This window comes from Falco naumanni, chromosome 6 (genome assembly GCF_017639655.2).
Source record: "Falco naumanni isolate bFalNau1 chromosome 6, bFalNau1.pat, whole genome shotgun sequence".
Taxonomy (NCBI): Eukaryota; Metazoa; Chordata; class Aves; order Falconiformes; family Falconidae; genus Falco; species Falco naumanni.
In genome coordinates, this window is record NC_054059.1 from 2,992,978 (window position 1) to 3,017,812 (window position 24,835).

The 24,835-nt window shown below is 37.0% G+C and overlaps 1 protein-coding gene across 4 annotated transcripts in view; it reads left to right on the plus strand.

Annotated features, from left to right (window-relative positions):
• The window catches only part of EPHA7 (EPH receptor A7), a 169,170-nt gene that overhangs the window by 105,384 nt on the left and 38,951 nt on the right, over positions 1 to 24,835 (plus strand). For all 4 annotated transcript variants that reach the window (XM_040598999.1, XM_040598998.1, XM_040598996.1 and 1 more), the window contains exons 6-7: positions 17,427 to 17,551; positions 20,976 to 21,144. In XM_040598999.1, the coding sequence (XP_040454933.1) occupies positions 17,427 to 17,551; positions 20,976 to 21,144 (294 nt within the window). The remainder of the gene's footprint in view (positions 1 to 17,426; positions 17,552 to 20,975; positions 21,145 to 24,835) is intronic.

Below are 24,835 nucleotides of genomic sequence, written 5' to 3' on the forward strand. Positions count from 1 at the left end.
TACGTTTTTTTGGTGGTTTTTGTTTTTTGTTTTTGGTTTTTTTTTTTTACAGGGAACCCTAATTTTATTATCGTCATCACTTTGGTGGATTTTGTTTGTTTTGTGATATTTATTTTTGGTGGGTTTGGGGGTGATAATTATTCCAGAAAATTCACTTCACTATTTCTCATGAATGAAAGAACGTTAGAATGAAAAATTACAGTGTTTTCCCAAGAACATCTCTGTGTAATCAGAGATCTGTATCTAGCTCAAGAAAGAATAGTATTCTCTCAGGGTACTAAGATTCATTAATTGGCAAAAATCAATGTCCTGGCAATATAAAAGTCCAACAGCGTTTATAAATATGCTGCCATCACCTCAGTAAAGATGTGATAATTAGAGGGTCATCAGTTTAATACTTTTTTCTTTCTTTTTGTTATTAATGCACCAAGTTATTTGTGGTATTGATTGTTTCTGGTCAGCAGAATTATTTAACAAGTGAGTAGTTAAAGAAGGTGTGTTAGCTTCTGTTCACAGCTGATGTTCCAATGAAACAGATAGGCCATAAATAAATAAACCAAACAAACAAAAAAGGGGCGAGGTGATCAGTTTTGAATGAACGTCCGTAGTACAGCCTTCATGGTGCAGAGTTTGAGTTAAAAAGCCATCTCCTAGTATACATAGGTGAGGTGGTTGTTTACCTCAGGGCTGTGAAAGAATGCAAATAGTAAACTTAGAAAATTAAAAAGAAAGATGGGAACGCCAAATCAGTAAATAAAAGTATGTCTAAGAGAGAGATCTTTTTACAGAGTCTATTAAATAAACCATTGTTAGGGCTGGCAACTTCAAAAGAGCTACCTTGAAAAAACATAGCTTTTGAGAATTTGGAAAAAAGTGAAAAACGACACGTAAGTTTTATTTAGTAGAAAACTGTGTTTGAATACTGTGACAAAGGAGTCAGGAACAAACAAAATAAGAAAAAAAATTATTTTCATTATGATTTCTTTTTATTCTACTCACTTTTTTTTTTTTTAATTTATATCTCTGATTCAACACAAGGCTGGATGACTCCAGTGATTAAAAGACATAATTTGGTTTTCCAGCCCGTAGCAGCATTCTGCTCTTGGGGCCCCTCTCTCAAGTGGTACACACCACTTACCTTGAGGGATACAGGCCAATAGTACAAGTGCTGTCTGATGGCTAAATTCAGCTCGTTGTTCCAAAACCGAGAGGGGTACTGTGTCCTATTTATTGTTTTAAAAAGAATTTACCATTTTCAATTAAAAGGATAAAAGATAATTGTAGCATGTAAAAAAGAGCCCAGTTTGGGCAATCTTTGTTCAAACTTAGTTGTCTCTTAAACAAACCACTCAACACCAGTACATCCCTGTTTTACTTATGTAAATTTTAATCCTTGCCTTTATCTGCCAGGGCAAACATCACAGAGAATAGTCTTCTGTAATAAGGTTTTCCAAATAAGTAAAAGTTTAAGTTAGGTGAGTTTCACTTAAGTTGCAGTTAAGTTAAAGTTTTCTGTAGTAATATTAGAGGTGACCTAGAAGTATAATTTCCTGATGTTGCTCTAAAATATATGTGTATTTGGGTGGCTTGGTATACCCTTCCTTACAATGCCTCTATTTTGCTATATTTAAGAAGTTTCCCTTTTCCATGTTCTTTCATTCTTCTACAGTAGAGAGATTTGAAGTCTCTGTCCCCATTTCATATTGCAAATTCTATGGAATTTAGGTTTCTTTAAGCACTACCATTTTGTTATTCAAACTCCACAACTTTACTTTAAGACTTTGAGTGCATTTAAGTGCATGAAACAACATAAATGATAGTCAAGTCAATGCTATAAACACTTTGTCATTGTTTTTACTTTTCAATAGAGACAAAACAGGAGAAGGTAGAATGAAGACAGGAAGTCTGTAGAGAAGAAAATTCAGATCAGTCTCATCAGGCATTCACAGCAAAGAGAGAATAGGAGAATAGATATATAGAAGGAAGGCTGAACTTTCTTCTTCCCTTGTCTGCTTTATTCTGGAAATAGAAAGAGAGGCTTGCCCATACCAACTTCCATTCAGAAAAGACTATTGCGCTATCAAGAAAAGTCGGTGCGGGCCAGAGGATATTTCTGAACATTAAGTTCATAACTTTGCTTCTCATACCAAATGTTTCTCTTCCAAAGCCCTGATTCCTGGCAAAGGGACTTTGCTGTGGAGACAGAGGAAAGAAGGAAGATTCACTCTCAACCCCAGAATTTTGCAAAAATAGCATTCCTGCAAACTGCCACTATCTGTATAACTAGTGACAATCTGGAAATCTGTATCTGGAGCAAACGATAACACTGTTGATCCACCTTCCACTCTGCTGATTAATAGCCTAATTAAAAGGGTACTATGTTCCATTTGTTATAACCCGAGTGTTGCAGTGCCATGTTATTAAGTGCCAGTGATTAGACTATTCTTCATTTTAGTTTAAGAATAATACCACTGGATTTTTAAAAAAATGTTAAGTGTTGCTGTCGCCATTTTATTTTTATTTATATTTTCTGTCTTTTAGCTTTATTCTTTTAGTTGTACCACTAAAAATTAGTCACCTGGTAATGTGCTGAAGGTTTAGGTACCTAGATCATTCTTTGAAAAGAACTAAAGAACACCTGCAATGTCTTAAGGTAATAACTGTCAAACTGTCAAAGGCAAAAGCATCAGGCAAAAATGTTTGCAACAAAAGAAAGGACAAGACAGCTGTTGGAAAGGGAAGCAAAATATATTTATAAAACAGGTTGTAAAAGCAGTTAATGCTAAACATGTGATGTTTATGCCAATAGAATGAGTCAGATATGCTTCAAATGAAATACCGTATTTTGAGCTGCCTAATGTCACCAGCGCCTGCAGGGACAGTTTGCTAACTCTCCATGAACACACAGCCAGCTCTTCAAAGTAATTTCCATTATGCAACAGTGGAGCTTTAAAGACATCCTCCTTTATTGATCTTGGTTTTGCATGATTCAACTTGTTAAGAACAAGATAAAGTTCCTCTGATAAACATTGATATTCTATAGGTAGGGAGAATTTCGTTAGTCTAACATTTCTATTGTCATTGTCTGCATCTATGCAGACAGATTAACCTACTCTGAGAGTCTGATAAGTCATTAAAATGGCTTCTCCCCCCACCCCCCCCCCCCCCCCCTCCCCGCCTGTCCCCAGCAGTTAAGCTTCCTTTAAATTCTATCCAACTGCTCGCATTCCTGACCTTCTGGAAGTATTGAGCCAGTACTCAAGACCAGTCATGGCATTCACTTGCTGTTATACAGTCAGGACTGGGCTGGAATTTTTCCAGATTTTGCTTTCTTCACGTTAAAGTCAATGAGGCCGATGCAGGCATCTGATTTCTCAGAAAGAAAGCACCGACTGAAAAAACCACATCCTGCCCTGCCCTGCCCTGCCCTGCCCTGCCCTGCCCTGCCCTGCCCTGCCCTTCCTTCTTGCGCCATATCCCATGAGCTATGGACCAATATGAAAATTAAAGGAAAGGAACAAATAGGATAATTTCACAAAAAAAAAGCAAAAATGCTGCAGATCTGGATTTTCTTTCTTGGTTTGTTTTTTTTTTTTGAGGGGCAGGAGACCTGTGTTGTTATTAAATATGCATTATTATATATGCATATAAAATAAATGCTAAATATTTTAAAATACCGTATTGATGAGCTCTTATTTTTTTAAAAATTCTTTTGCCAGCAGCTTGCCACAGAATTGAAAAGGGAGAAGTACATACTTAAGACTAGAGTATATTATTGAATAGGCTGGCTGTGTAGTGTAACGTAAGGTTTCAGTACAATTTTGGGTGATGCTGTAACCTCAGTCCAAGCTCAGTCACTTAAGACACGTATACGGCTGTTGCGCTGTAGGTTGGCTGGCTAGCTGTTTGCACGTTACGCTTCACAAACCTGCGTTAGTCACAGTACTAGTTTATCGTGTGTCTCTACACATCTCTTATGTAAGTGTGATTCATAGAATACAATCTTGTGGAAATTAGTTGCAGGAACTCAAGTCTGTGTCTAGGAATGTGAGTGGTTTCTAGGGATCCTGGAGAAAAGTTAATGACTGCAGCAGAGAGGTGGGTGAGTGGAAGACTCCAGCTGCCAAACTTTGCTGTGTGTTGTGTATCAACATAAATTGTAAGCTCTTGAGTAAACCAGACTCCTTAAAGGGTGTGCCTCATCTACCTCCTGAAGAGTGGCAGATGCTTCCAAGGTCCCTCAGAGGGATGTCCTGCCTCCCTAGCTGGGTGCCTGAGCTGCGCCAGGTAGGATGTCTCTCTGGAAGCCTTTTAGGGCAGCCTTTTTCCTTTATTAGATTTCTTCTTGGGAGAGTTTTTCATTGGGCACCTATTGCATAGACTCCAGAGTTTAAATTAGGGAAGCTAGTTCCCAGCTGTGGGTAATAAACCCATCCAAATACCAGAAATTAGCATCTCTGTGTTTCTGTCAGAGAAAACAAATATCAGGCAAACCATTTAAAAAGGAATCATGATAATAATGCAGTAAAAAAAAAACAACAAAAAACAAACCAAACCAAAAAAACCAAGCCAACCCCTATGAAACATGCAGCATGAAAAAAACAATCCTGCCACTCAGGTGATGTGGATTCCGTGTCAGGACACACCTGCAGGAACAAAATCTGACTTAAGGGCCCACCTAAGACTTGCTTACCATAAGATCTAAATAGCCAGCAGGATCTCTTTCTGCGATGACTGAAAGGTCCTTATGTATTTTAGTATCTCAGCTGCAAAATTAGATGGAATCAGTTCAAACAGGTATTGTGCACTTGCAGAAAGGATGAAATTTGTATTCACAAAAGGAGAATTGTATTTCTTGATAAATTCTACACAACCTTAAACATTGCAACCTATGCAGCCAGTATATAGTAAATGTTTTTTTAATAAAGATAAGGCTGTTGGGTGCTCCACTCCAAAGATCAGTTTGCAGTCATGTCCATTTGAAGGTATCTGTCCTATATGATCTGCACACATACTGCATATATGAAGCTCTGATTGGTTCCTGTGGGATACAGATGTTACTGTGAAAAAGCCATGTCTTTATATTATCTGACTTTTATTTCATAAACCTTTAATTTAGTTTGGATTAGAGAAATTACAAGGTTAGAAAAAGAAAAACCCTTCAAGTAGAGATTTAAAAGCAGACATGCCCTTATCATTGCCAGCTTTATTTCATGACTAATTCAACCACTGTTGGCTAATCGGAACGAAGGGGGATCTTTTTCCCCTTTTTTTATGATCCCCGAGCACGTGTGCCGTACAGCTTTGATTACTTAAGTAACCTCTCTACTATCCCACCTTTTTCATCGGAGTTTACATGAAGAGCTACAGAAACTCATATCTAGGTAATGAGTAGATGGAGTATTTTTATCATTGAATGATCACAAGAGGAGTTTCTAAGGAGATCTAAGAGGAGTTTTAGCATGGCTGTTCTCTAAAGCAGGATTTTTACATGCACGTTTAAGGGAGAGTAATGAAAATTTAGTATATTTATTGTCATGGGAAATTCCAGTACCAATAATTTGTTTTTTTCATTTCATACAGTAAGCAGCGCTGAGACCATATTCATTAAGGAAACAAACTATAGGTGTTCGTTAATCTGATGTATATCTATCTTCATATTGTATTATAATACATAAATGTATATAAATAATTACACTGGAGCTTTTTGAAATGGATAAGGCAACAGACTGGTGTTCAGGGGGTATACTTCTATTCCTGTGTACATACTATGCAACCTTGCACGTTCTGGTATTTAAAGTACTGTCGGTCAAAATAATGTCACATTGTTTGGCTGATCGAAATATGAACTGTATTATACGCTGTGCTCACGCATGTAAATAGAGTTGCTGTACTGGTGGTGTGCCTCGGAATCACTGAATTTAAGTCTTTTGATGTTGGTGGTGAAGACAACTGTTGTGCTATATATACATATAGGTAGCAATAACTTCTACTGTAGACTTGGAGACTCTCATAGAAAAACAGTAATTGAAAAATGATCTACACAGCCTGTGTAGGAAAATAGTAATTTTCTTTAGAACGCAGGATAGTGCTGTGGTTATGACTCAAGTTTAATTTCTTTTGTGACATTCCAGTTTTACTGTCTTTTTGCTGTATCCTTTACAACCTGGAAAGCCTCATAAGGTGTGTAGACACCATTTCTCCACACCTCTGTTTAACAGGACAGCATGTCTTGCACGCGGTCTGAAAGGGAGAGCAGCTCTGCACTCCCCCAGTACCTTCACCATGAGTGAGGCAATGGAGAATCAAATCTAAAATTTATTACTTAGAATAAATAGAACCATAATAAAATATTTAAGGATGATTATGCAATTTTGCTTATTTTTGTAATATATTGACTAATTCTGCAATAAAACAGAACCAGATTTGTATCTTTTTTTTTTTTTTTAAATTTAGGTTTCTGACTAAATGTTGCATGGTTTTCTGTTACTGCAAAGAGCTCCATTTTCATCTTCTTCATCCTGCATATTGATTAAAGTTCCACATCCAGGATGAAAGGAGTCAGCACAGTCACTACTTATTCACAGCATTACAAATTGAAAGAGAGTCAGACCCAGAAGCTGTTCTGGTTTTGTTGTTTTGTGGGGTTTTTTTTTTTCCTTATAAAAACGTTAGTTCAAGCTTCAGTTCTACTTAGGTATATTTTTAGTATTAAATTGATTCCCTGTAATTGTGAAGTTGGAGTTATGTAAGTAGTTACAGTATTTAGCTAGCAGCTCTTTAAAATACCTCTAAGCTTATCAAGAATTAGACTTATACTATTGTATGTAGAAACGTGGATCCTAGAGGATCTGGGTGAGAGCTAAGTAAGTCAGAGCAGACTGTAGACTAATTATGTCAAGGTGCTTTACGGATCAAGGAATACACCTTCTTAGATTCACAAGGAAAATTGAGATTGGAAGAAATTCTAGACTGTGTGTGAGAAAGACGGAGTCTACCTCTCCTAAAAAGTACGTGAATGTTATGTGTCAGGTTTATTTGGTGTACCAGGTCATCTGTGTCTCCTGAAATCAGTGCCTAAATTTGCTGTGTAATCAGTGGAGAAAGTCTTTCAATTGCCTTAAAATGAAGATGTTTTCAAATTTATGAGTCTCAGTTTAAACAGGAAGAATCTCTTTCTGGATCTTTCCAATGCACTTCCCTCTCTGTCACAGGGAGCAAAGCTATTGGGGGAAACTTAACACTTAATTTAGGAGGCTGTAGTTGCCTAAAGGGTCGATGCACCCAGATGCCAAAGTTAGATTGTCTGGATCCCATCCAGAACCGTTTCTAAAATAAAAGAGTAAAAAACTATCTCTGTGAAACTGGCAAAGAAATTTTAATCTTTTTTGTTAAAAAAAAAGGTAACCAATTAATGATGTAGCTCTAAGTTTCACGATCAGTCGTGGTAATTACATTTTTAATTACTTTACCCTTAGGACCCAATTCTGGTCTTATTTCCATTGGTAAAAAACAAGGGTAACTTAGATAAAATCAATGCAGCTAAACTAAAATATAATTGATGAGAGGTCAGAATTTAGCCCGAAATGGTATGCTAAAGTGGAACCACTCAGAAAGGTAAATGGGTTTATAATTTGTGCAATTGACATTTTCGTAATCTGGATCTCCAAGAAGTTAACCTTTGGATATAGAACTTGGGTTTCCCTTAGAGCCTCATAGCATTCAAGGAAGTGAAGCCACTAGAAAGTCTGTAAAAGGATGACGAATCTGTACAGCTTTTAAAACCATGTACTGAATTCTTCCATTAAATGATTGATGTATTTCCAGTTTAATAAGTTTCTGTATGAAGACAAGTCTTTGTGCAAAGTTTTCTGGTGAGCAGAAGCTGGAGAAGCGTTGAACCATGGCATGTTCTCAAATAACAAGAAAAACCCCCTCCAAATCAAAGGTTATTTTAAGCAGTAAGGAGATTTAGGAATCAATGTCTACTCAAAGTCAAGAATATTTAAAGCCTTTTGGAAATTATGTTTAGAGTTTACTGTTAGTGTAATACATAGGAGGGATACACTTTTTAAAAATCATGCCAATTTAATGTCAATAATTGCCTAAGTCCTAGAAATGTGTTATTCCTGTTAGAAGTTTTAACACTACTGGTTGCACAAAAGAGAAAATATGAACAAACTGAAGATATTTTCATACAAATTTTGTATATTTTATTATCAGGTAAGTATGTGCAGTGTTGCTAAAGTAACTATTGCTGTTTAATAGGCAGATGTTAATTTATGTTGTATATTCAAATCAATTAACTAGCTTCACTTTGCAAAATATGTTCCCCCTAAGATAAGGCGTTTTCCTTCTGCTTTTGCATGACAGCATTTTTTTTACTAGCTCGTGCATACTTCCAAAGTTATTTCATTTGGGACAGTCAACATTGTATCAAATGGATTGTGTCTCAGTTGTCAGGATGTACGTGAATTTTTATACTTCAAGAGAAATTCTGAATATTGTACTTATGCCAGTGGCAGTTCTCCACAGTGGTGACCTAACCCTGGTCAGCAGAACTGCTTATTCCACAGGCCCTGACCAAGGACTGGCTGCTGTACCGGACCTTCCCCTCGCGGACATGACTTTCACTCCTGTGCGTAGTCACTGACTTCAGGCTTGTTACTACTGATATTTATCACTGTAGCAGAGATTCCCAGATGGGTATTTATGTATCTTCTTAAATTCTAGAGATTTAGTGTTCTTTGGGAGAAGTACAGGCTCATAACATGGGAAAAAAAAAAAAAAAAAAGGCAGGCTCTGTTTGCAAGGAATACTCCCTGCATTCCCTGTGAATACCACCCATGCTGCTTTCAGAAATACGGCCATCGTTAGCAGTGCCATTACAATGCATTTCACAGGAATTTGGAAGGCTCTAACAGAAGTTGTACACATTTTAGGAATGTTAGAAGAGTAATATTTTTTTCCCCCACTGAACAATTATGTCTTTGAAAACATCAGTTTGATCAAACCTCTGGCACAGTGGTAATTATTGTTTTGCGCTGACATCTTTATAGAATATTTATATGCTTTTCTGTTAATATTTGATCAACTGTTTTTATTTTTTTTAGCGTGGCACTTTGTTTCCAGGTTTTGGTTGGCTATATCTGAAACATAGCGTGTTGTTACGGGGCAGGAATTCATTCAGTTGTCTCCCGGACGTCCTGCACTAAATAAGCGTAATCATACTGGTCTGCAGGCCTCCAAAGCCGCAGTTCTGATCACCTCAGACCCTCCAGAAAAAGCAACTTTTACAGAAGTCAAACCAGGGTAGCAATATTAGCTATACAGTAGCAGTAAGAATGTATTAAGGGGGTTTTCTTGGTGGTGTTGGCTTTGGGTTCCCCCCTCCCTCCCGAGTAACATCCTTGAAGCTGACATCTTTTTGTGACTGAATAGATGACAGCATGAAATTCAATTACAGCAAACAGTCTCAGTCATTACATCTGTCTGCTTCCATAGGAAAGTATTTGTAAATTGTGCTTTATCCTTCTGTTCCCTAAAACCTGTGTCTGTAACTGACACTTGCCAGCAGAGATGGCTGGAGACAGAAGGAGTACATAATGTGTCTGAGTAGCCCACCGGGGAGAAGAGTGTCCTCATCTTTGGGGAGTTCTGTGGGGTTTTGTTTTCTTTAATGAAGAGTAATACCTGTGTGCCAAGGATTTACTGCAAGCCTGGTGGCAGATGTTTCTGCTAAAAAAAAAAAAAAAAGATATGAAAGATGAATCGCAAAAGAAGGCAGGACAAAAGAAAAATCTAATTAACATAGAAATATTTCTTCTGCAAAGGAAAACAAATGCTTCAGGAGAACAAAAGCCCCTCTCTGTTATTTGTAAGGCTGGTTTGTTACTCTAACACATTTGTAAGAATCAGGTTTGTGCCTGACATGTCAAAACTTATTCACAAAGCAAGAGTTGTGGATACCCTGGGAGTCAATGTTGTCACTTGTTACGCGACTGGGCGGCTGTTCAGCACTGATTGATGCCCAAGTCGCCAGTTTTGGGAGAAATGGGATACAGACATGACAATAATGTTTGTACCAAATGGCAGGCAGGAGAAACATAGAAACATAGAGTTCATAGAATGTGTCTAGATGTAGATTCTAACCAAAAACCCGTCCAAAACATGATAGACAAACTGTCAGCCCTGGTCTTTTAATTTTTTTCTGTAAGTTCTTTTTTTTTTTTTTTTTTTCCTTTTTATAGTTTTCCTTCCCCAGAATTTTGCCAGAGTAGACAGCATTTAAAAATGATGCTGCTGGTGAGTTTTGAACTTGATGAAGGAATTACCAAATGATTAACTATTTTACATACATCATATATATATAAAAGGATATGCACAATAAGTAAATCACTACATAGTTGGTAGGAGTGCTATTTAAGCTTAAGCTTTCTTTGAACTTCACTTATAATATTAGGGGAGATCAGAATATTTTTTTTTCCTCATTTTTTGACTTACATTTATTCATTCATTTGCAAAAGTACTTGAGTAACTACTGCTTTTGTTCCTCTCTGTAGATCAGCAGGTAATTTAAGAGTTTCTCAACCACAAAAAGCAATGGTAAAAAATGTAATGGAGCAATGTAGTTAAATAATACTTGACTGCAGGTATGACTTGACTACAGTGCCTGTTACCGTGTTCTCAGGACATCCCCAAGTGGCCCGGAGAGCTGTGTGCCTCTGCTGGCGGCGTGCAGAGCATTGTAAGCACACTGTGTTATATTTATGAGCCGGAAAGTAAAGTGTGTCGGAGAGGAAGTTAAAATGGCTTCTCTGTAGGATATCGTTAGTGTAAAATATCTGATTTATTTGGGTCTCTTTTTGAGTGCTGCAGCTTGTAAACACAGTGGGGAATTTCTCTGTCATTGATCCAAAGCAATGGGCACTAATGGCATAATACAGTGGTACTCAATAACCTTTTATCATGGGCTGCTTTGTCATGTGGAGACTTAACTGAGGGGAGAGAAATACACCGTAAGAAGAAAGAAAATCTTATGAATTTCTATCTATCCATTTAATAATGTTCAGTTTAAGGGCTATCCTGTTCTTTTCTGTTATCTTTTTGCATGAACTATCATATAAAATAACAGGAAAATTATTGTACATATTAGTGTAAACATGAAGAGAAATTATGCATTTTTTCCCAAGCATTCGAAGGGCAAACTGTGGCAGCTCTCTATCGTGGCTTGAGTAGCACTGCCATATTACGGTGCTCTGAAATTGTTAATAATTTAAATATAATAGCAAATATTATTTATATATTAATTATAACAATTATATATTGTTTATAATAAATATAACTTTATATATATATGGTTTTGTGGGTTTTTTTTCACACAAAGCCTTTGTATCTTTGTAGGAAACAGAATAAAAAATAAGGGAAATATCTACACAGTAAAGTCTTAAAATTTTCTCCGTACCTGCAAACCCTTGTCAAGGTTTTGTTTCAAGTGACATCTATGTACATCAGACAGCTCCTTAGGAGCAAGCAAGGGCATGTGTCCCGAGGCATCCTGCTTCAGACCAGCATAAAACCAGTGTGATGCCACATGCTGACCCCAGGCCCCTGACAGCTGCAATTCCTCAAGGTGTATAATCTGTTTGCCTACCACTCTAAGTTAGTAATTTCGGCAATTCCGATGCCTAAATTTCCCTTCAGAGCAAACCAGAGCATGGTGGCAGACCAGGCCATGACTTCATTTACACACTTTCTCTTGGGGGCAAATTAGCGCCCAGAGCCGCCCAGAAGGGTGCTGTTTGGGTGATCCTGGTGCGGGACTGTTGGTAGAGCATAGGGAGTGTTGTATTCTCTTCCTAAGCAACCATTTAAGAACTAACAACAGTATAATTTTCTGCTACTATTTTGTATATATATAGACATGGGTTCGTTTCACATTTGTTGTTGGTAAAATGCCAGATTCCAGTCTCACTTAAAATAGATGTAGAGTCAAAGCAACTCTGTTATCTAAAAATTTCTGCCAAGAAAGGAGACAGCGAAGACATTTTAAAAAGAAATAATATAGTAGGTTATAACCATTGGGATACAAATATGTCTGTTTTTCCATGGTTTGCATCTGTTATCAATGTCCCCTTCAGGCTGAATACTCAAAACACTCCCCAACCACTGCGGAACACTGTTAAAGAAAAATGGCGTTAATGCTTCACATAATGTAAAACTTACGTTGGGCCCTAACATACAGTTTTACAGGGATGTAAAAATTGATCTCTTTGCTGCTGTATGAAAAGCCGGTGTTTTTGAGTGATTGCTGCATATCTTCACAATATAAAAAGGAAAGAAGCCAAAAGCCAAGAGTTTTTGTCCTTCAAGAAGTGCTGTAAGAGTCTCGTGCTATGAAAGTGAGAGTGTTAGTGTTGATTTCAGCAAGTACCAGACAAAGCTCAGATTGACTTAACTATATTATGCTATTATAAGATAAAGAAATACGAAAATGATCAAGGCAGGCTGATAGCCCGTTCATTCATTAGTCTTTGTATAACAAATCATGAAGCTGGAGTTGCAAATGTAGATTTGGTAGCATTTGTTAATGTAGGATTTGGTCCTGCACCGAGAGCCTTTACTCATGTTCCTTTGTGAAGCTTTCTGCATGAAGTGGGACTACAGGATTGGAACCCTCATTTCTGAGGATTTTTAATAGTTTTATACACATGAACTACTAAACAGCCAGGATGCTGCTTCTAGAGACACTTTTGAAAAAGTGTCAGATTAAAAGTTTCCGTGACGGCTGCTGGTAATGGAATTGAGACACATTAAAGGTGCAGGGCTTTCAGAAATCCCAGAGAAACGGCTAGGTACGTTTCTTTTGCTGAGTTACCTTTTTTCAATAAAGATGTTGCAGGTGGTTTTGTGCTTCCGATTGGTGCCTTATGCCTAATTCCCCTTACATGTGAAAGTCCAGAGCTTCACATGTTTTCATTTTCTAGTTTTATTGTTTTGGTTTAGTATTTTGGACTTTTTGGTGAGTTTTTTGTTTGATTTGTGTGTTTGTTGGTGTGCCTCCCTCCCTCCCCCCCATGAAGTGCAAAAGATTTGATTTTGCATCTCTTTCTGTCTTTTGGAAAGTACACTGTGGATCAAGGGAAATTCTGGGCATGAGAACCAGAGAATAGCTAAGGATAGAGGTTAAAGGCGTAAGTGATTCTATTATAACATTTTCAGAGGACTCTGGACTAAAAGCAATGCCTCCCAAAACAATCACCACAGTTTTCTATACCTAAATATTTGCACATATTAATGACATACCATGTGTTTCACTTAGCAGTATGGGTGTAACACGTCAGTTTACCAGATGCAGTATTCTCTCTGGAACAGAGTATTTCCTTGGAGTATCCTCCTCTTTTTGACATCTCAGTTTTAACTTTTTCTATAACTTGATCTGAAAATGATGACCAGCTTGAAATCAATGTAACTTGAAGGCTTTATCAGTAACGCCCAGCAGAGTTATATTTTCCTGTGGCTGTGATGCAGAAACCTGGTGAAAATCAATTCTTCCTTTTGCTGAATGGTATATTTGAAGCATTTAAAAAAGGTGAATGAGTGTGCTGAGGACCTGTCATTCTATTTTCTTATGCAACATGTGTAGGTACATCTGCCTGTTAGCCCTGAGAGGCTGTGTGTGTTTGATGCATTGGGTATTGTGTCAGCAAGAAGGAGAAAAAGAAGAGATGAGGTATATCAGAAAGAAAGTTGATAGCAAATGGTGTTTTGAACAGCCTGTGTCCCCCAGTGTAATGTATTATGGAAATAATTATTCTGACAAGTGATGCTTCTTTGTAACCTGAAGTGATACAGTAGGGATTATTTATGCTCAAGTCATTCAGGACTGGATACTTGGTTGTCTAGAAATGCTGTAAGAAGTGTCTTTACCCCAAAAAACTTTGTTATAGATGCAGTGGCAAGAACTAGATTACTGAAATAAAGAAATACTGGATATAGGTTATTGTTATTGTTATTATTAGTAGTATTCTCAGTAGTATTAACGTATTATTACTACTACTACTACTAGTAGTAGTAGTATTGGTTTAGCTAGCAATGGGAACAAAAATGGTATTCTTAATTCTGTTTTTATAGTTATCTCTTTTTCTGTGTGCGATCTAATACCGTATTTTATATAGTACTTAGGGATTAATTGTATGCATTAACTCATTTTCAAGCTTGCTCAAACATAGTTGTTTTAAAACCATAAATAGGTTGTTAATTAACTTTAATAGGCAATGACAAGCGGGCTAAAGGTTTAAATGGAGGTGTCAGGAAGCTGGAACAAATAAAACATGACTGCAAAACAGTTTGTAAGAAAAGCACAGAGAAAATACAGAGGAAATTATCACACTAGAATGAAGAACAAAATGCTTCTGATCTGTACACTCTCATTACGCACAGATCAAGAAATGGAACCCAAAAGGCAGGGTAAAGATAGCATATATGTCTGTCCTCTCACGTCGGTGGAATGACTTTCATGGTTGCTCTAGATTACAGAGGTTTCCTTGCAGTAGCAACAGACTGGCGTACCTTGCCGGAGAAGGATACTCTGGCTTCAACTCATTTGATGATTCCCTTCTTCCCCTGACAAACACAAATACGGGGATAGGAAATAATCTTAGCTAACTTACTGCATTTTAGGAGTATCGTATGGTATGGGAATTATATACAACATATTTGTCTTCAGAGCTACCAACATATAAAGTCTGCAGGGTCGGACTTTCTCTTCTTCCTTATGTGGTTCTTCTACCAATGAAAAGTAGCACAACATTTTTAGTTAGGGTAGGAAAAAAAGCAAAAACACAACCCCCAAAAAACTCAAAACCAGCTTTTAATCTGACCTTTATTGAATGAAAGGAATATTAATCAACAGGAAATGTATTTAAGATTGCATTTATTTAAGCGTTCTGAATGCTGTCTTGCAGTGTTGATAAATCACTGAGATTTTGGGTTTGAATGGAAATTTCTTAAGAATAGAATATGCATATTTGTCTTGTGCTTTGTTCAGATGTTAAATAGGACTCTCAGACAGTATATTTAATTTCCCCAATTAAAATCTTCTCCCTTCTCTGTTGCTCCTTTTCTGCATTGCTGTTCCTTCCCTACATACACAGGGTTAACTAACACCAGAGGAAGCAAGTTCATTTTGCTTCACTGCTTTAAAAAAACCAAATGCTATGACCAACAGAATGAAAAAAATCAATAAGCTAAAACAAAAGGCAGAAAATGTTAAGAACAAACTCCAGTGACTGAGGTAATATGAAATTGTTTCATTATAAGTATGAACATTAACAATTCTGGACATCTAAAAATGTAAAGTTAGCAATTTGAAAGCATTTATCTGGGTGAGATAGAGAATTATACATGAAACGTAATGACCTCTGAAATCCAGCCAGGATGCTGTGGTACTCATTTAGACAAAGACGACAACTAGTTAACCATGGCAAAGAAAACTAGACAGAGTAAATTAGTTTGCTGCATTCCAGACTCTTGGCTACAGAAAGAATATATTTCACTAATTAGAGAGTGAACATACTCTAAGGTTTTAGAAAGAGAATGCAAGAGTGAAAGAGAGTGATCCTGGCCTTGGAATGGTGTATCAACCCACGGTGTCTGGATGATACAATTTTATTATGTTATCAGTTAGACAGCCTACATGAAGGGGTCCTCAACTTTGATTGTATTGATTATATACAACATAATAGTTCATAATGATAATTATCATGCATAACTTAAGTCCTTAATTTTCATGGACCCTTGGAGCCTCTAATGAAATGTAAATAAATTTCATTTAAAAGCCTACAGGAATATACATGTTATAGGAAAACATGCTAGAAACTTCACAATTAAAATAAGACTTTAACAATCAAATTTTAAAGTGTTTTAGAGGATTATTGTGTTGATTGTACTGTAGATATTTTTATGTTATCATTATATTTTTATCCTTAATGCTACAGGAGTGTGCATTCTCCATGTTTTATTTCTGTGTTTTTTAAATTAAATAAAGTGAAGTTCGCCTGCTTGTTGCATGGCATAAGAATTCTGTTTTATCTGAAGACTGTACATCATGTTACTTAGTGAAAGCTTTATATACAGTTTTGAAATAAAGTTCATTTTTTATTTAGAAAATATTTAAATTTTTCAGAATTTTTGTTCAAACATTCAAATATAGAATCGGTACCAGATTCTATATCTGAAAAAGATAAATAAATTTATCTCTGATTTTAATTTCCTTTCCTGTGTCTGAATCTGCTGTCCAAATGTGACCAAGCTCCTGTACATGCAAATGTCATTTTGCTTTTAACTCTAGAGGGCTGAGGGTCCTGAATTGAACGAGAACAAGGTCAAGTTCTGCATGGTTCCGCTGGTGTAGCTGTTTCTTAAAGAGCTCTGGTTGTACAGGGCTTCTGTGGTACACTCGTGTAGGCAGTATGTATGTTTGAGGAAAAGTGTGATGTCAGGCCTCCTGTTGAACTGCACGTTAGTAGAAAATCTGCTGTCTTTTGGTTCAGTTAAACGTAAGATAAGCTGATAAAGCAAGTAACTTTTTCAGTCTCTCACATTTTCTCACATTCTCTCAAACAGTTTTAGATGAGAATCAATGGCTCTACAACGCTTGTATCTTTTATTACTGTTATTATTTTTAGTTTCAAAAGGTGCTTGTTTGTGGGTGATCTTTATTACGAAACTGTGTGTATGTGTGCACACACGCAAGTGTGCATGTATGTGCGTCTCTGTGGCATGAGGTGGAGGAAGACAGTGTCCCCTTTATTTCATGAGCTCTACTTCTTAAATTGTCTCACACTTTCAAAAAATGCCAAGACCAAATATGGAAACTTCAGCTCTAAAGAGAGGATATCCTGGAAAGGTTTGAACTGATGAAAAAGAGGGGGTTTAGTCTCTTAACAAAGTTATTTTTATCACCCAGTAACATCCTTATCAGGTAATGTGACAGACAATTTATTAAGCAGAAAATGTGATTTTATTTCTACAGTATTATTTTTCTTTTTATGCACATTTCAGAAACATATGCAATAAACATTTAGACTCTTAATTTACTACACATCAATCTAAAAATCTACTTTGCTATATTAATCAGAATTAATTTGCTTAATTGTTACTCCTAACCATCAATCTCAGTTTTGCACTAACTTGAACAATGCCACTTTTTCCTGTTTGCACTTTGATTTTATTTTCATTCTAAGTTTATGAACAGTAATAGGGTCCTGCTTGAATATTCATTAGTTTTAAATTGCGAGCTATCAAAAGGTGCTTTCTTTTACCTTAATGAAAGTGGCTCAGCATGGGACGGATCAGTAATGACATTTGATTTTAGGCATCCAACAAATTTGCTTTTTATTTATTGACACATCTTGTCCAAACAGCTCCCTCGCAAGTTAGCGGAGTAATGAAAGAGAGAGTGCTGCAGAGGAGCGTGGAGCTTTCCTGGCAGGAACCAGAACATCCCAATGGAGTCATTACTGAATATGAAATCAAGTATTATGAGAAAGTAAGTGCTAAGATTACCTGTAATGTACAACAATGTGCTGTTTGCTTCGTGTTGGCTTGGTGTGTTGCAGAACAATGTTAAAGTCATCAACTATCCTGTCTCTTCAAAGTCACAGTGACTTTGCTTGTTTTTAATAACTAGTGAATCCCTGCAATTATTACTGCTATCATATGTCTCATATATTTCATCAGGGTATCTTAAAAATGAAACATCCACTTGAAATCTGCCTGGGTTTTTTTCACTTTTTTTTTTTTTTAGTTATTGTTGGACTTATTTTACCATTATATTTGTCATTTTTCTGTCTCCTCTACATTGTGTTTAAAGCTTTTTTCATTTCCTTCTGTGTCACTGTAATTCCAGTCTTGAGATGATGTGTCAAATACAGCTCTTGACTGCATTTGGTATTTCCTTATGATCTGGGCAGCTTTGACTTGATGTCTGAAAACTTCCAAACCACTTCCTAGAGTTTCAGCTGATAAATATTCCTTATTTCTCTTTTTTAAAAATCCCAGCATTGTGAAATTTATTTCTTCACTTGTTCTCTCAACACAGTAATGAATTGAGGCTGCCTTTCAATAGCAGATTAAGTGATGTCTGTTTCTGGTAGAGTGAAATTTCAATGTTATTGGTGTCAGTCGGAGTTTTGCCATGCATTTCAGCATGTCTAGGGCTTCATTCATGATAACTTTGAGGTACTTCAGAATAAAAAAAATCTGACAACTGTAGGTTGGATGAAAGCAGAGTGAGGGCAGGTTGTGCAGCTATATGTTTGTCATGGGACCCACACTAAGTATGGCTCCTCCAGATTCCCTGGGAAACTTGCTGCAGCATGTAACTTATTCCTAATTTTTATAAAACATCTGGGAGAAAAAAGAAAGAATTAAAAGGCAAAGAAATGAACAAAGGAGCTCCTTTGTGATCACTTGTGAAGACATTTCATCTCTGCAAACAAGGTAGTAGTACCTCTATATCAAAAAGAGTATGTCAGCTTACTAGGTAACATAGGATTAGGTAAATTCAGACCAGATTGAATCTAATATCAAGTGTCAAATCTAATTTTCAATGCTGAATTACACAAATATACTTATCAAAAGATCTTTATATGGTTTGGGAATGGAATAAAATGTTTATTTGTTGATGCTAACTCCCAGCTTATGTTGTTCACTTTAATCACTTATAAAAAAATTTACCAGGTGTGGACAAAAAGCTAAACAATTTTTTTAAAGAAACTTTATTGATTTTAGCAGGTAATTTTTGTTCCTCAAGCATGTGTGCGCACACACACACATAAATGAAGTCCATACATTAAAAAAAAACACCAAAACCCCCCACAGTTTATGTATTTACCAAAGGCAAAACTGTTCTCTGCACACAAAAAATACCCTTCAAAATACAAAGCTACAAACCAAAAACTTGTGGTTTGGGGTTTTTTTAATATGCAAAATAGTTTCTAATCTGTTAAAATGAAATAAATAATTTAAATAGGTAGTGGAAAATGACAGAATAACTATCAAGATGCTATACTTTTCATATAATAATAGCTTTCAGAACATGACTTTTATTATTTTCCTGATATATTCATGTTACTTTAAATAAGCAGCAGAATTTCATTGCCAGTTTCCTACATTTGCAAAGACAAGGACTGATGTTAAAGTTCTTTTGTAATGGAAGGAATCCTACCAGTATTATACTTACTACAGTGAAACTAACAAAAGGGAATAAGAAGCTCATCCTACAACCACGGATAAACTGGACGATATACATTTAATTCAGTGAGACAATTTTAACACCAATACTTAAATGCTTGTCTTCCTTCCAAAGTAATGCAGTTCAGCTTGAAAAGTACTTCATAAGCTTCTTGCTCAGAATGAGAGACGCAGTTTAAGTTTTATTCCATTAGTTTAAGTGAAAAAAAAATATTCTGAACTTTTAGAGCCAAATTAAATAAAGCATTTTTGTGGTTCTGAAATATTCTGATAAGTGTTTTTTTCACCTCTCACTTCTGGCTAAGGCTGAAATGGAAACTGTCTGAAATCTCCCAAGTAAGCCTGTCTTCTGAGATTTCTAGCACAGGTTATTTTTTATTTTTTTTTACTTATTTATTTTGAATGCAGGAACTGCTGGCAATTGAAATAAGCCTCACTTATGCATCAAACCCCAAACTCTGAAATTCCACTGTGGCTTACAGTCAAAACCTGACTACGATTTCCTTACACTTGTTTCTCTTCTCTCAAGCATTCCTGCTCTTTCTCACATACCAACATACATTCCACCATGGTCCTCACTTACAGATGATTTAAACCCTCTTGGAGAAGATACAAAAAATTGTTGCTAGCTGAGCCGCTGGGCTTGCTCAAATGTCAGACTGGGCAAGAACCAGGAGAAGCCATTACTGAATCTCAGAAAAGAAATCATGTATGTTGTGTTTAACACCATTTCAGCAAAAGCCTTTGCTGCTTTACTGACTGTGAAAGGGAAGGTCCTTCATCATTTTTAGCTGTTGAAGTACTATTGAAATGAGTTACAGATTTATTCCTTCCCTCTGTATCTGTCTCATTAGCGCTGCCTTGTACAGCTCATGCTTCTCTGGTCATGTAGTGCATTCAGATGGTTGGTTAATTCATCTCTTCTGCCCTTCAAATCAGGGTTGCATCTGCCACCAAAAATCAACAGGGCTGCACATATCTATGCTGAAAGATAATCTGGACCAGTAATTGTGATGAATAAGTAGAGCTTTTTGAATACCGTAATGATCTGTAATACAGCTTTTGTAGTATTTGAAAGTGAGCTATTACTCGTAGGGTTTGTAATCTTACAGCTTCAGATTTGGGAGGTGTCATGCGGAGCTTCTTTCCCAGGGTTCTTCTTGATGCCATAGAGTCAAAACCTGAGAAAAGACTAAAAGCCGGAACAACAACAACAACAAAAACAAACAAACAAACAAACAAACAAACAAAAAACACTAAGTGAGAACTGAGTTAAGGATCTCAGAATCTGTATTTTTGTAAAGGTATTTGGAAGATAACAAGGGAAGGTGTTCTGACCCTGAAAGAACAGATTTCCCTGTCCTTGAACAACACATTTAGTCCCCACAGATCCCCGTGGAAGGCTGCGGTCAAGCTATTTTCTCATCAAAATTTCACAAAATGTAATCAGAGCCAAAGAAGCAATCATTTTGTGTCTGGATGTTTTATGAGTAACAACATGAGCATCCCATTTGAATTTTATGTTACACTTAGAGCTCCTCATTGCATTGACAGTGTTTTGTAATACTCCACAGAGTATGCTTTATTTTTTATGTTGGGAAAAAAAGCATTCAGCAAATTGAAATAAACTACCCAGGCTGGCTGTCAGTCGCTGATGTGCAACCATGATAAAATCTGACCTGTAACTGTCATTTAATCTTTTGTCTTATTGTTTCCAGGATCAAAGGGAGAGGACCTATTCAACAGTGAAAACCAAGTCCACTTCAGCTTCTATTAATAACCTAAAGCCAGGAACAGTGTATGTTTTCCAGATTCGTGCTTTTACTGCTGCCGGTTATGGAAATTACAGCCCCAGACTGGATGTTGCCACGCTGGAAGAAGCAACAGGTAAACAATTAGGTTTAGAGGAAATTAACACTTGCAGTAGAAGTAGTAATTAAAACAAGAAAGAAAAGAATCATAGGCAATACTATTAAAACTAGAAAGAATAAATTTCTACATTAAGGTGGATTTTTGTCACTGTATGTTGAAGGACGAGCTTCAATTAGTTGTTTTACCATAGAAGTACAAATTACACTCTTATAATTAGCTGGCGAGTATTTATAACATATCAGGTTCTTCTCTGTTGTCCTTCCAACACAAAGGAAAATGTTTTTTTTCATCAAGTATACACCTCCTTCCCCCCACAAGACAAGTGTGTAGTGGTGAGCTGAGTAACTCTCCTAGATTCTTCTGTAACTGGGGAGAGGAGGCAAGAGCAGATTTCAGGCCACAAAGGCTTCTCCAGGGTATTTTCCCCCTCTTTGATTTCCTGAAAAAATTCTGTATGCTTTTGTTTATGTGGGTCTCTTGGTTAAGCTGCATGTCCATCCTTAGGGTCTTTGGAGTTAATTAGCTAGTTTCAACTTGCTTTAGTAAAGAAACAGGGGTCTCAAAGGTTTCTTTGAGGCTCGTATAATATGTTGTAAGCTGTTTAAAGAAAAAAGCAACTCTCAAAAACCCTCACGATGGAACGTATGAAGCTGAAGTGCAAGTTCTGTCGGTACAGCACACCAGAGAATGTGGCTCTGACATCTCAGCAGAGAGATAACTTTTTGGGAAACGTTGCTCTTTCCTTGATGCTAAAACCAATCTTGTGTCCTTATCACAGTGATACCTTTTTTCCCTCACCAGTGTAGATATTTGCATACATGATTAATCTTCCACAATTTGAATCTTTAGAAGGAAACTCTTCCATCACTGAGACCTGGCAGCTGTGAGCCCATTCATGGGAACTGCCTGTGTCCCTGGCAGCTTCACCGCTCTGTTGCAAACCCAAATGTGGTTGCTCTATTTTGTGTCACTTGCTTCAGGCTGACCTGCTGTCAGGCAGGTCAGCCAGATTTGGAGCTGAGAATACATAGCCTACAGGTTCAAAGGGTATGGATGCCAACCGTGCTCTCTGCACTCTGCAGCACGTGGTGTTGCACCATATTAATTGCAGCCAGGTGTTGGCTGGACAATTTGCAGGTATTCTTAAAACACAGTAGTTAGGTCTTGATTCCACCTTGGTTCCACACAGAATATGAGAGCCCTCAATAATGAATAATACCACATATCTAATAAACATAATTGAAATAGTAATTATTGTAATAGCCGCAATAAACTGTTATTACTAACATTGTTCTCTCTGTGTCTGATAGCAGACTTTCCGTCCGTAGATGTCTGCTTCAGAAGAGTCAGTAGCAAAATCACCATTTTGCATAATGGGAACCTGAAGTATAGCCAGAAGTAACTTCTTATTTCAAGTAGATTCCTGGAAAACAAATTAAGAGTCTGTCATAATCTGTCGTAAGTTCCTGCTAATTAGCTAATTTATTGTCCGTAGCAGTTTAAAATCAGTAAACCAAAATGTTTCCCAAGATTTCCTTAATTACCTGGGTATTTTTTATATACTGAATGTAAGCATTCTGGTAGCTGCTAAGATTAGCAAAGATAATTTCAGAGGTAAACGGTCTTGACTGGAGTTTTGTCAACATATGGAAGATAAGGAAACCCTTAGAATAAATGCATCACTGACCATGCTCGTGTACCCTTTTTCTGACTCAGGTGTTGAAAAAATACACACAAACCAGTGACATGCTTGGCCAGTATGCACAACAGATTTTTCTGTTTTCACAGGCCAGGTTTCTGTTTTGACATGCCATGTAAAATGTCCTGTTTTTTCATTAAAGAATATTTTAAAAGTGGCTTCTTTTCCATATCTTGAGAGGACATTATAGAATATAATTCCCATCAAGGATAAGGAGCCACAATTTTCCATATATGGTTTTCAGAAATAATTAAAATGTTGATAAAAAGATAGTAAATTCCATTAAATTCTTCGAGAATTGTTTTGTGCAAAAATATTTTATTTTTATATTTTATTTATAGTTTTATCAGAACTTGCAGGGTAATCAAAATAGTCTTTTGTTAACATTTTAAAAGAAGATCCTTATTGGATCATTTTTAGGAAATACACCTCACATGAAGTACTGTGCAGGTGAGCAGTAGACCAATGTTATGCTACAGTTTAGAGGCACTGGCTTCTCATTGTTCCAGTGGAATGCAGTTTTTGAATATGTAAAAAATATTTTGAGAATATATATATAGGGATAAAATATATATATGCACACACATATATACACATTTATTCAAGAATATATATAATGATCATCACAGTCAGCTAGTCGTGTTGCTTACCTGCATGTCTCCTGGCACTTCAACTGCTTGGCACCATTCGGTTGGTGCTGTTGATTAAGTAGATTTTTGTGTTGTGCTCCAGTTTATGAATTGTGATAGAAGCTGCATGGCCACTTCTCAATATCTGAGGAACAACATCCATTCTATTACTATCATCTGATACGTAAAATATACATATTTTATGCCTGTGTTTGCATATATCATACACGTTGGGAATTGCATACATATTTATGTAAAAAAAATCATAATTATGAAGTAACAATGCTTTAAAAAGGTGGGGTATTTCTGTTCCATACTGTTTTCCACAGATCAAAGTACTTTAATCATTGCATTTTTTTGTAGGAATCATTGCTTGTTATTAGAGACCGAAATCCTTCAAGAAGAAAATATAAATGTGTAGAATATCATTTAAGTGGTTAAATTTGCCTTGTCAATCACTAAGTATTTAAAAGTTACATTAAATTACTTGTAGCCAGTGGATCTAAAGGCGATCCTGTGCTTTTTGTAACTGAAGGAAATTTTGCCACTTGTTACAGCTGTCACTCTTAAGGTAAAAGAGCTGAGCACAACCTAGCATGAAGACGACTTTGCTTTTTCCTTTTGCCACGAATCAGTTTAAATCAAGCAAGGCTGAAGTAATATGCAAATGTACAATTTATTCCTAATGTCTGAAATTACACTATTAGAATTTTTTATAGAAGGCATAAAGCATAATATTTAAGAAAGTAAATGTGGTGAGTTGACCCTGGCTGCATGCCAGGTGCCCACCGGCACCGCTGTATCACTCCCCTCCTCAACCAGACAGGGGAAAGAAAATACAACGAAAGGCTCGTGGGTCGAGGTAAGGACAGGGAGATCACTCAGCAATTACTGTCACGGGCAAAACAGACTTGTCTTGGGGAAAATTAGTTTAATTTATTACCATTCAAATCAGGAAAAAAACACCTTCCCCCTCCCCTCCCTTCTTCCTGGACTTAATTCCTGATTTCTCTGCCTCCTCCCTCTGCGCGGAGCAGTGGAACAGGGGTTACGTTCAGCTCATCACGTGTCGTTTCTGCTGCTCCTTCCTCCTCACACTCTTCCCCTGATCCATCGCAGGGTCCCTCCCACGGGACACAGTCCTCTGTGAACTTCTCCAGCATGGGTCCTTCCCACGGGCTACAGCTCTTCAGGAACGGCTCCAGCGTGGGTCCCTTCCACGGGGTGCAGCCCTTCAGGAACAGGCTGCCCCAGGGGGTCACAAGTCCTTCCAGGAGCCTGCCCCAGGGTGGGCTTCCCATGGGGTCACAGCCTCTTTCAGGCACATCCCCCTGCTCTGGCCTGGGGTCCCTCATGGGCTGCAGGCGGAGATATCTGC